The 12482-nt window shown below is 49.8% G+C and overlaps 5 protein-coding genes across 5 annotated transcripts; 3 read left to right on the top strand and 2 right to left on the bottom strand.

Annotated features, from left to right (window-relative positions):
- Nucleotides 1-16: 16 nt before the first annotated feature.
- Nucleotides 17-2624, bottom strand: EPUS_02173 (uncharacterized protein; the record flags this gene model as incomplete). The annotated part of the gene is made up of 2 exons (XM_007803940.1): nt 17-442; nt 498-2624. 2 exons carry the CDS (start codon nt 2622-2624, stop codon nt 17-19), a joined length of 2553 nt encoding a protein of 850 aa, XP_007802131.1.
- Nucleotides 2625-3380: 756 nt separating this feature from the next.
- EPUS_02172 (uncharacterized protein) lies at nt 3381-4285 on the top strand (the record flags this gene model as incomplete). The annotated part of the gene is made up of 2 exons (XM_007803939.1): nt 3381-3699; nt 3819-4285. The coding sequence occupies 2 exons, from the start codon at nt 3381-3383 to the stop codon at nt 4283-4285; spliced, it is 786 nt and encodes a 261-aa protein (XP_007802130.1).
- Nucleotides 4286-4312: 27 nt separating this feature from the next.
- EPUS_02171 (uncharacterized protein) lies at nt 4313-5550 on the top strand (the record flags this gene model as incomplete). Its single annotated transcript, XM_007803938.1, has 3 exons — nt 4313-5172; nt 5199-5275; nt 5342-5550. 3 exons carry the CDS (start codon nt 4313-4315, stop codon nt 5548-5550), a joined length of 1146 nt encoding a protein of 381 aa, XP_007802129.1.
- A 259-nt stretch (nt 5551-5809) lies between these two features.
- EPUS_02170 (uncharacterized protein) lies at nt 5810-7075 on the bottom strand (the record flags this gene model as incomplete). The annotated part of the gene is made up of 5 exons (XM_007803937.1): nt 5810-5934; nt 5983-6059; nt 6122-6594; nt 6647-6870; nt 6922-7075. 5 exons carry the CDS (start codon nt 7073-7075, stop codon nt 5810-5812), a joined length of 1053 nt encoding a protein of 350 aa, XP_007802128.1.
- Nucleotides 7076-8507: 1432 nt separating this feature from the next.
- Nucleotides 8508-10375, top strand: EPUS_02169 (uncharacterized protein; the record flags this gene model as incomplete). Its single annotated transcript, XM_007803936.1, has 2 exons — nt 8508-9411; nt 9510-10375. 2 exons carry the CDS (start codon nt 8508-8510, stop codon nt 10373-10375), a joined length of 1770 nt encoding a protein of 589 aa, XP_007802127.1.
- Between the last annotated feature and the right edge of the window lie 2107 nt (nt 10376-12482).

Genomic DNA, 12482 nt, shown 5'->3' with positions numbered 1-12482 from the left:
CTCCCGTAGATGTCCATCACAGCGAGTTCAAAACGCTCTGTATTCCTACACTCCCTGCATCCTCTCTCTTAAGGACATAAGGCCTCAAATTTTCCTTGCCTACTCCAGCCAGTGCGCCACCTCCAGCACCAGCCCTCAGTCTTTCCCTCAAAGCCTCTGGCCCAATCACGAAGAGGTTTCCAATCTCAGCCAAGATCTCCAGCGTCGAAATGAAGCTGGCATCCAGTGGCCATGATCGCAGCAGATCAAGGTACTTCGTAATGTCTTTGGTGACCATCAAGGCACCAGTGGCATTTACCTGCCATTTTTTGAAGTGATCAAGGAGTTGGCTGCGGAAGCCAATGGCAACTTCAGTCAAGAGAATGGTGAGGTTGATACCATCGAGGGCCTGAGACGCCAGCGTATGGAAGGAGGTAAGAAATCGGTAGATAGAATCACAGGTCTAATCATAGGTCAGCCGCTGACAAGGACCCCAAATCAGCGAGCTAAATACTCACAGGTGTTTGAAGCTGCATCAATGAGGAATCAAGATCATCGTCTCGTGGCCTGAAATCGTTGCGTTCTTGCTTAGCTAACAGTTTCGTAGTCCAATTCAGTACAGCATCGACCGTACGCTGCTCAATGACATTGATTGTGTCTTCGACCCTGTTAAGGGCCAGGTTAGTGTTCTTTTCCATCTCCCGGCGTATAGTTATGCTTGAAGCGGCCAATGGGATCAACACAGTATTGATGCAGGTAATCATCAAATGTGTGATGCTGGTTGCTGTTCGCAGGTGCGCCAGATACGATAGATCCGGTTCCTTCTTGGCTGCCTCTGCAGCAGCGGCCTGATCACTAGCAGCGTCAAGCGCAAATTCGACGTAATTTGCTCCCATATTCTCTAGCAACATATCAAGAAGCGCAGCCACATCCTTGGGGGTTTCGCTTCCCCCATTCAGCTCCAGACCTCGACCAACTCCCTCGGCTAGCCATTTCAGCATTCTTTTGGCAAATGGAATGCTGAGCCGCCCATCTTCTTCGGTGAGCTCGATTTCCTCTTGCGCTTTGTCCGCATCCTTTAGCCCAGCAACTGACAATAGCATTCTTTTCTGCGTAGAAGACATCTTCTCGAGGTCAAGACTCTTGACATAGGCGTCGGCTGCTTCTCTCGCTGAAGCTAATAATTCTCTTCCTTGATTCCGTAGAGATGCGAGGTATGTGGTCGGCGCCTTCCGCCGCCTGGAATGGAATAACTCAAATTTGAACATCAACGATTTGTAGAGCTCTTCCAAATTGCGTTTCTCCTTGTCAATGTATGAGCCGCCAAAGTAGGGAACGAACAGTTCTTCGAGCTGCTGATCAAGGATCAAGGATGTTTGGGATGAGATGATTTCGGGATGCTCCGTCAGACCATGAGCTTTCAAGTCATCCACCAGGGCGTTTATGTAGCTGCGTGCCGCTTGCAATGAGCGTAAGAATGCCAGAGATGACTCCGAGTTCGCCTTCTCTAATACCATTTCTAATCGTTGTTGTATGGATTGCTGGAATACTCTTTGTATAAATTTTCCAAGAACTTGCTCGTAGAAAGGGAATGCTCGCTTGATGATACTTGACTCCTCTTGCACCACGACCTTGACCTCATCAATCAAAGACTGCAAGCCTGGCTCAATCCCTGGCAGCTCGGCATCTGGATCTGACAGCCGCATCCAAGTCTCCTGGTCACCACCAACTTCTTCGGTAACGAGCTGGTTTCTTTCGATGAAGAATTGGTGCTGATTTACAAAAGCGGCCATGACGCTAGCGCCACCATTGAAATCCTGCAACACCAAAGCACAGTCTTTCATACCATCGAAATTCTGTCTTCGATAAAAGTCATCAAATGATTTTAACAGGTCTTTCTCCAGGGTCTCTGAGAACTTTTCTATAATCTCTCTGGTGTTTCGATTGCGCGTGTTTGTGTTTCCATTGGTCACACCATTGGTATATCTTGCCCCGTCTGTAGAAGCCCAGCTGTTCGGATCCAGACGCTGACTTATCCTGAGCAACTGTCGAGCAATATGTGCCGAGCGGATTTTACCCTCCCCTGTGCCAGACCTTCGTAAGTTTTCGAGTAGAGTAAGCTCGCCTCTGTTGCTCACTTCCTCCCAGCATTCGATCAAGAAGTGGGCATCTAATGCTCTCCTTCTTTGACGATCCAGCTCTTCGAGCCTTTTGCCAGTTTCCACAGCAGCATTTCCTCCCCATCTTTCTTTGGAGGACGACTTTAAGGAAGTATCGAGTTTGTTGAAGCTGTTGATGGTCGAGTTCAGTTTCTCCCCCAATGTTTCCGTATTTGACGCATGTTGCGCTTCCGCCTTTCGCACAGCTGCCGATAGCTCGTTTTCCCGCAGCTCGAGGTCACCAGACAAGTCGGTCAGGCGCCGCTGCGCTTGCTCAAACGTACGAATGAAAGGTTTAGGGTCAAAGGGTGAATTTGCAGGTTGTGATCGTCGATTTGAAGGTTGAACGCTGTCGGAAAGGGACTCAATGAAGTCTTTCACAATGAAGTCGCGGTTCGAAAAGTTCTCGAGTGTGAAAGCTGGGCCCTTGGGAAAGAGTGTTCTACCTGACGACGCATTGGCCTGTGATTTCACTGAATCTGCCATGCCAGAGCCAGTGGTTAAGCGCACACTGCATGAGGGCTGAAGCAACGCGACTTCAATTCAAAATGCGCAATCTCCACGTGGTATTTAGCCTAAGTAAATGGTTATTGCGTACTTATCATTTGGGCTACTCCTTCCTAAACAGTCATAGTAGATAGTTGAAATCCTGTCGGACCCTTTTCTTGGCACATTCTTGGCACCACTATCTCCTTGATCGAGCTTGTTGTTTGGACCGCCAATTACCTCTGCTCTGGGGCCAGGAAGGCCAGGACAGTGACTTACATCTATGCTGTATTGAATGACCGGCATCAAAAGATGCCTGCGATATGGTGCTAGATTAGCTGGATGCTTCGCAGCAATTGAGGCTAACGCTCGCGCCTTCGCACTAACACATTGCCTCGTCTTCCAGCTCTTCAAGTTCTGTCCTAAAAGATATCATGCCGTCTGACCCGAGTTGACAACTGGGATAAATTACTCATAAGGGCAATCAGTGTCCTTTACCTTCCGTTCCTGTCTGATACAGGTGCCTTATCTAAAGCTATGGCCACTTGGCACCTCTTGAGTCTTGGATCAATACAGACTAACTTGCGTGGTACGAATCTGCAGCCATTGATAAGGCACATCTAGCCTTGTTAAACACCGAGCCTTGTTCAACAACGAGAAAGTGGCAGCGGTGAGCAGCAGATACTTGCATAAGTACTGGCTTTGGTGTTTTGCAGTCACTTCACTCTTGCTTTCAAGATTCCTTGGGTGATCACCATGTCTCTCATTTCGCTGATCAATGGTTTCCTTCTAATCCTATCACTACGTACGGGACTGGGTACAATTGGAGTTGCTGATGCTGTTACTTTGTCGTCTACAGGGTCAAGCGTTAGCCTTGATGGCATCTCATACTTCATTTCCCCCTACTCGTCAGGCACATTGTCATTGCAAGGATTGGACCTCTCGACATGTGTCTCTGTTGGTGGTCTGTACCCTGTCACCCTGCTGAGCGATGCGAAGGCCGGGAGCAACTTGTCTGTCCTTATGGAAACCTTCAGGGCTGAGGACGACGTCTTTCAAGCTGGCTTTATGCAGAGTATGTTTTCCAAATAGCATCCTCTGGCTCTCTCCTTCGTGTATGGTTCCTGGCTGGTCTCGCCATAGCATGATACTGGAAGTTGTTGTGCGACTTGTTGAGGATTGACTTTCTTGCAGTAATCTACGCCCCTGATGCTTCGGTATTCGAAGATGATGACATAGCTTCTTATGGTGTCAAGACAACTCGTACATTGGATGAGTATGCCGCTGTACCCCAAGGGCCTTACTTCATGTCTGCGTCAACTGGAGATGTCTATATGGCATACAGGCTGTATTCCGACTTTGGAGGATCATTCACAGAAGCTATATTTGCCACTCCAGAAGGTAGTTTTACGACATTGTCTGCAGCGATTGAAGGGTCAGCATCTTTGACCATCGGCGTGCCCTCCCGTCTGTACTACACCCCGTCAGTTGAGCAGCCTCTCGTCGGCGTTCGAGTCGGTATCAAAGATATCTATGATGTTGCTGGCGTGAAAACAGGCAACGGCAATCGAGCTTTCCACAATTTATACCCACCAGCTGCTGCTAATTCTGTTGTTGTGCAGAAATTGGTCGATGCCGGTGCAATCATCGTGGGAAAGTAAAAGACAAGTCAGTTCGCCAATGGTCAAATGGCCACCGCTGACTGGGTCGATTATCATTCTCCTTTCAATGCGCGTGGAGATGGCTATCAAGATCCTTCGTCGTCTTCAGCCGGAGCTGGCGCCAGTATGGGCACTTACCCTTGGCTCGATATAGCGGTTGGCTCCGATACGGGTGGTAGTATTCGTGGGCCTTCCCAGACGCAAGGCCTCTTTGGAAATCGTCCTACTCATGACGCTGTAGAACTTACCGGTGTTATGCCGCTCTCTCCCGTTCTCGACACTGCCGGATTCTTGACCCGAGATCCCGAGCTCTGGGCCACGGCACAGGAGGTGCTCTATGGACCCCTTCCCGCATACGACGCTTATCCTAGCAGGATCTTAACCTACAATTTTCCCACCAATGCCTCCTCTGCGGCAAGTGGCTTGGCTTTGGATTTCCTGGCCAAGTTACAATCCTTCCTGTCGGCAAATGTGAGCTCGGTGAACCTGACCTCCCAATGGGCCTCGTCCGGCCCTGCGAATTCAACATCAAGCCTGACCAGCTTATTGAACGTCACGTACGCCATCATCGTGTCCAAACAACAGACACGACTCGTTCGAGATCCATTCTACGTCGATTACGCAGCAGTGCACGACGGACGACGCCCCTTCATCGATCCCTCCCCATTGGTGCGATGGACGTATGCAGATAGCCAGCCTGACTCAGCCCTCGATGAAGCACTCCACAACAAGACCCTTTTCATGGACTGGTTCAACTCGAACGTGCTGGTTCCGGACCCCGTCACGTGTTCCAACGCGTTCATGATCTATTTGGCTGGAACCGGCATGTCGAACGCGCGGAACCAAATATCTCAGGTACACTTCCGATCGCAAAGGCATCCTAGGCTGTCAGCATTACTGATCTTTCCTGCAGGCCACCTACCGTGCCCTTTGGTTTCAACAGCGGTCGAATTTCGGTCTTTGCCGAGGTGCCTGACAGCGTCTTTCCCAGTAAGTGGTAGAACGCCGTCGTCTGCCGACGAAATGTGTTGTTAGGGCGCTGACCGCACGCGACAGTCGGACAAGCGTCTTACTTCTCGAACATCACTCAACATGAAGAGTATCTGCCCGTTGCTATCGACATTCTCGCCGCCAAGGGCTGCGACGCCATCATCGCTAGGCTTGCCAATGATCTGGTCGCCGCTGGCATCTTGAACGTGACACAGGCTGGACAAACCATTTATGGCGGAGATGTCCTCTACAAAAGAGAAGTGGATGAGCAGTGATTCGGTAGGGCTGACAGGGAGGCGTTTTGGCAAGCGATAGGATTTTCAGTACAGGGGAAATCTCGATGGCTTTGGGGGCTTGGGTGGAGGTCAGTCATCCCATCAGTCTCGAGATGCCATGAATTGTACATATCTGCGATGGTAAATCATCCTAAACAACTAAGCTGTACATTGCCTCTGATTTAATGACCAATGGTTCCATGCCATGTTCGAGTCATCACGAGTCACCCGTTGTCCGCACAGTTCGTTCCCCATTCTCTCAATCCCAGCTGGTGATCTTCATCGTGCCCTTCTCATCTAGCTTCTTGTGCATCTTGAGTGTCTGCCAGAGCCGGTGAGGTTCGTGGCCCCATGCTCTCTTGAGGCAATGTCTGTAGAATACGACTAGCATGATCACCGTTCGTCATCATTCACAACCAGAGCAGCCCTTACGATTCGGCTCGGTCAAAGTAGCAAGATTGGTTTGTAGTCCGGATGTGCTGTCTTCTTGATGATCTCGCGTGCGCGCTCTTTGGGACTCAGGTCCCTGACATCTGCTTGGCTCTATGCCATGGTGGTATTTAGCTCTTACATGATCGTGGCAGAAGGGGCGGTGGGTGAATGCACCTGTTCTGTGACCACAACGTCAAGGTCGTGTTCAGTCTGATCAATGTGGGTGCACATCGGGACAATACAGCTGACGCCCGTGGGATCCTTTTTGGTAGGACGAATGGACGGCGTGTGCATAATGGAATATCTGGCACTGCGGAGGAAATCTGCCGAGCCCCACAGGCGGTTGAGCATGCGTAAGCCCATGACGCAAGTGCTGTTGGCATGAGCATAGATATCCACTTCGACGGGCGTATTCATGCCAATGACTCCTAAACGACAAATAATTTCCGGCGAATTGGATACTTGCTGACTTCGCAAAAGAAGCTTGTCGAAATACCGTTCCCAGCCGTCGTAGAAGCGTTTGAACCCGTCAGGAGAGAAACGAATTGTAGTTGCAGTGGCGAAGTCGAGGTTGCCAGAGTCGAAGAGGTCAAGGAAGGAGTCCTGTAGCACCTGTCCATACCCGCATGTTTTTGAATTTAGAATTGGCAGCAAGGCCGCCAACAACTGCATTAGCAATATTGTCGATGCCTGATTGAATTGGAAGTAATGATTTTGGGAGGCGACCATGGTTGACCTCATGTTCAAGGAAATCAGTGAGATTAGCAACAATGGCTTTGCTGGCATCATTTTCTGGCGCGTTTGGTTGCGTTTGAGCAGGGTGGTCGGATTCGATAATAGCAACGACTTTATCTGGATCTACTAGTATGTGTGGTGTGCTGATGCGGTCTTTATACAGAATTTAGTCCTATGTGCTAATTTAGATTCGGAGAAGTATACCTTCGGGAGCCATGATCAGGTGGGGCTTCCGTCGAGGTGGGAGATCCGTCATGGTGATATCGTGCAGTCCTTCGAATGAAGGTGTTGCGGTGTTGAGCTCGATAATGACCTGGTTGCAATTGACCAACGTCCTTGTTACGGTGTATGATGACATGAGCGGCCGGTCATACCTTGTCAGTCATTTAAACAAGCTCTGGAGACGCCAACAGAGGCGCCTGGAATAACACCGCACTTCTTCAGTGATGGCGGTAGCCTCCACAACAACCACATCCAGCTTTTCGTTGTTCGGACGGTCTGGTAGATATAGTTAGCCATTGCGTTGTTCGTGATGATCGATTTGTGCAACGTGCCTTTGGTATACCAGCCATATACCTGGAAAGCTAAATATCAGTAAAGGAACAAACAAAGGTAAAGAGCTTGAGATTTGAAGCATGTGAATGCAATGCAATCCCACTCACTAGGTCGATAGGGAACATCAAGAGATGCATTTCAAAGAAGTTTATGCGTCCTTCATTGATGCCCTTGGAAATCTCCTTGCCAACATGATGTGGGCTGCCTGGTGCATCGTCGAAATTGCATCTCTGCTGTGGGTGCTGTATAATACACGCCGCTCATGCATGTCCAGTCTTGCCCATCGTTTCTCCGTCTCTGCTCCGGAGCTGGCACCGACGAATAGAGAATATCTGGTCAACGAGGTGTAAGTGGCCTGCAGCTCGACATAAATGGAGAGAAATGTATTAATCAATATCAACTGAGGCGGTTTCGTCTTGCCTAGCCGTGCTCAGCCGAATCGCTGCGCTTGTTCTATGAACTGGATGTAAGGAAGTGATGAACGACGAAATGACGACAGGGTATGAATACACTCTTCCTACCTCTGCTTACCTTGCAAATTGTTCTTTTCGACATAATCCGTCAGCGCAGTGGGAACTTTTCTGCAGTCGTTCGTCGATGTCAATGGTACCCATCTGCTTTACAGCGATGTTGCAGAGGTCTAAACTTGCTGTTGAACGCCAGAAGCGCTCATTGGCCGCGTTTCGTACGCGTTAAGTATCCCTGCGTTTTTCGTGCTTTTGATTGGTCACTTTCTGCTGCAATTTCGCGCCTATTTTCGCTGTGCCGTACAGCAAATTTTGTACTTATTTCTGCGCCCTGCGCACCCTTTTTGAACGAACAGAGCCATTTCTTCTACATGCTTCACAGATAGAGTAACACTGACTGAGCTGTAGGCCTGTAGGACGAAGAGCTGAATATGTGCATGCCAATTTATTGTGGCGTGACAACGAGTTATATCCGATACAGATGCAGATGATCTTGTGCTCGTTCCGATTTCGGTCAATGTTACCCATAGTAGTCAACATCAATGGTTGAAAGGGTTGTGTTGGATGGTTCGTTACGAACCCCAGAAGGTTTTCACGCGTTCTCCTCATGAGAGAGATGAGAGCGGTCGATGACACTTACGGACTTCCAGCTGTTGCGCGAAACCATTTGTTGTAACCATTGGGCTGTACGCAACCAATTGCCAATCTCACCCTATCTTCTGTGTTGGATTCCACCCTCGCCATTCCTCGCAACTGCCATACTGAAATATGGTTATCAACGCATCCTCTGTGGTGGAAAAAACGCCCTCGAGGCGGACCTGGCGCACGATCACTCGCTTACTGCGACTTATGTGGCAAGACTCAAAGTCCGTCTTCAACTTTGCCTGGTCACAAAAGAAGCAAATTTCCATCCACATTGGTATCTTCGGCATAGTCATTCTACCACTGATAACGGCTTCGTTGCTAGCGAGGACAATTCCGAGCGAGCTCAGTTATTGCAGCCCAGGTGGGGACTTCAGCCTTGATTCCGAATATAATCCTTGGGCCCTCGGCCACATTTTTCAGATAACAATGGGCGTTGGCAGGCTGACGTTCTCGGAAGCAAAACTAATCGACGTCATTTGGGATGTCATCGTTGGACGGGGCGGCCAATCCATCCTCTTGATGGTCACGTTCAAGGTCTTCACAAAAGCACTGACTCGTCTTCTTGAGGAGCGTCAATCATCGGTGTCTTACGGCATGTTCGAAGCTGTTGTGTTCCAAGAGGCCTCGCTGAGTTCAATCTGGAAAATGGGCTCTACTGTTTGCAGAAAGCTAACGGGCCGCGAGATTGCGGCATTTATATGGATGACCGTAGCCTCAATCTACCTGCTTTCATTCCCAACTTTATTGAGCGCCATGACCGGGTACACAACCTATGTTACACCATACTTCAACACCACCGAAGGTGTCAAAATTAGCTGGTCCAATATCACCATGTCTCAGGCTGCCTACACCATCGCTGACGGGGGTCGTATCGGATTTATGAGTCCGTACATTGTTGGCAACGAAGGCTACTCGAACGTCAAGGGAAACGAATGGGACTACCGTACCTGTGCACAGGCTGCCTACGATTCCGAAGATGTCAATACCCTTCCACTGCCCTGCCAGATCGCTGTATACACTTCTGAATGTGAGTTGATCCCAGCCGCCTCGACATTATACGATCCATAAACGAGAAGAACAATGATCTCACCCTGCACGGAATCTGGGCTTGACTGATAGTAATAGATCTAGCCCGTTATGGTGGGGGCGTAGCTCGCGACCAAGAGAGTGTTTTCAACACAACTTCATTAACCTCTCCGACTCTTAACATCACGCTCTACAACACCACCTGGGTGGACTCGTCCGGCCAGGTACGAGAACAGTTCTTTACAAAAGATATGGAACCAGCTACGACCAAGCCAGAGCAATTGCAAGTCATGTATTCCGTTGCGAACGATGTGTACAGTAGAACTGATCTAGAAAAAAGAAGTTCCTGTGATGACTGGAAGAGCTACCAGTGGGGGTTCTCTTTTCTTCAACTGTTCATCTTCATGGTGATCTCCACATTTTGGGCCATCGGCATGTACAGCATGTGGATGGACACTTATTGGAATAGCCGATTGGACAGGTCACCTCGAGTTATGGGGTTTTTCCGCGGCGTCATGGATGCCAGTAACGCCATGAGAAAGGACATGGGTGAGGATCCCACCGCGGAAGCCTCGGAGTCCGAGATAAAGGCGATGGTGGCCCGGGGCGGTAATGGTGGGCAAATATCGCTCGAGGGCCTCGATCTACAGCGTCTACCACTGAACAGGAGGGCTGAGTTGTACCAGCGGCGCAAGGAGATCCCATCACTGAATGGCTGGACTTACCCATGGACTTCTCTCCACTGGGCTTGGCTTGCCTTTTTCTTCCTGCTAGCGGTAGTCCTGTTCATCCCTGTGGGCACAGCTCCCGCATTTATCTGCCTTCTTCTATTGCTGGTTGGGTTATGCTCTACCTTGTGGAGACAGATTGGGAAGCCGTATTGGGAGAAACGTAAAGAGCAACCACATATACCGCTTAGTACCTCTTACCACGGCATCCTTCCCGAGACAGACGTGACCGGCTAATCACGTGCTAAAGCCCTGCGGAGAACACTGGTAGCCGAGCTCGCAAGCTGCATCCACGCTGCTTCTTCTGAACCATTATGAGCGGTCATCCCGTTGTTGTTCTACACGCTAGCCAACTATGTCGGAACAGATGGTATACGCCCCCTCGGGGAACGAGTGTTCAATCAACAGCACGCGGGAAAGATAGAAGCACTGTGGTTATGGCCATCTGCCGAAGAGCGACAGCCATCACAGAAAAACAGCAAGCTGGAGGAAAGCAAAACAAGGTTCTCCCTAATCTTTCAGACTTAACATACAAGCAGGTCAGGTCTATGCGTGGCAACGCACGCCTAAGGGCGATTTGGGGATCGGGCCCTGGTCTCTTTTTCCACTGAAGCTACAGGCCTACAACAATGCGAAACTTGAAAGAAAGGCAGGAGGCACGATCGAGAGACTTCAACCACTCTTCGATCACAAGGTGCGGAAATTCTTGAGCACAGTTATGACTAAATTTTCCGTCGAAATATTCTTCTTAAGGGAAGATCGACTCAAATCCCTGCTAGAACGTCTGTAGGAATCTGCTTGATTTCCAATCTCCGGCAGCTTCCTTGCCGCACGCCAGGTATGCAGATCATGTCCACCTTTTGATCTCTTTATTTGGTCAGCTCGTTTGTCCTCGAAGAGCTACAGTTTGACCACAAGGCCAGGCCAGCCTCAGGCTTGACAGAAGCATATCTACCGAGGTTCAGGAAACCTGCCAACCATCACGAGTCCAACGTCTTCGGCGCGTTGCAAGGTTATTAATGCCACTAGGAGGTGTTTGGAAGCACAATCTATCGCCATCAAAGCCTCATATTCGTGGACCACATCGAGGCACATCAGATGGATGACACTACTTGTAAGGATTGTAGTACTGCAAAGCGTATTTGGGCATCTTGGTTCGTTCATGGCCGCTCATCCATTTCCATATCTTCAACAAACACAGCTCTCATCCGCCTCCACTCGTTCTAGGCCAAAAGATACTAACTAGTGCAGCACGGATGAAACAGCGACCCAGTGTCCTGAGATCGTTTGGGTTCTGAATGCTGTCGTACTCGATATTGCACGACCCGCTCCCTTCGATCTGCATGCCACGACCACTGCGCTAAGACGCTCACGGACATTGTAAGGAAGACATCTGGTGTGGAACAACCACTACAGCCAGACGGCCATCACACGTTGAGGGTAGAATTCAGCCTCAATCCGTTTTACGATTGTAACACCGTTCGGTGCCAACGACTTGGATGGCCTCTATTAAGACCCTTTCGCAGGCAGATTTGACAGCGATGATGATGTTGAGGCAGAGTGGACGGACCAGGAAAGCGACCGTCAGGCATTCAATCACCAAGTTGATGCAAATCATCTGCCGACCTGTGAAGGCGACTTTGACGAAGCAGTGTCCGACAGAGGAGACAATCTGGCATCTCCACTGTGCCACCCCTTGCTGCGGTGCCGACGCTGCTCGCCGCCCACGATTTCGAGAAGCCCTCGACTCAGAAAGTGAGTTTCAAAAGAATAGTGCTGATGCCCCTGTCTATGATCCTGATACATCCGACCATGTCATTACTCCCAGCGTATACGCCCTACAGAGCGGTCGCCGATCATCCACCCCTTCCCTTCGCGTATGTTTGGACGATGGAGGGGTGGTGGGATTCCCCATCTGACGGAGGTGGCGACGGTCACCGTGGCATAAGTAATCAAAGTCGAACGAGAATTTTGCAGGAGACGGCGGCGAATGCTCTACAACCAACTTCAGCACTAGTCACGTCGAAGGTGGTGGAGACAGGAGGAGGAGGAGGCGGCTATTCAGATTCAGCTAGCCAGGGATTCCTACTCTTTTTTGTGGATATTGTCAATCTCCCTGCCTCCCTACGACCGCAAAGGCTCACCTGTGTGCAAAGTCTTCAGATTTTGAAATTCCGTGGTGTGCTGGAACCCTCCCATTCTTTTTGTAAAGTGTGTACATAACTCACCGAGGGAAAAAAGATTGCTACGCCTACATGGGGTGACAATGAGACAATTGAAAGAAGGATAGAAGGATAGAAGGATAGAAGGATAGAAGGATAGAAGGATCATTCTGTGCGCTCTT

Source organism: Endocarpon pusillum, assembly GCF_000464535.1.
Source record: "Endocarpon pusillum Z07020 unplaced genomic scaffold scaffold2749, whole genome shotgun sequence".
Lineage (NCBI taxonomy): Eukaryota > Fungi > Ascomycota > Eurotiomycetes > Verrucariales > Verrucariaceae > Endocarpon > Endocarpon pusillum.
The sequence above is the reverse complement of the archived record's forward strand: the minus strand, read 5'-3'. Positions and strand labels throughout refer to the sequence as shown.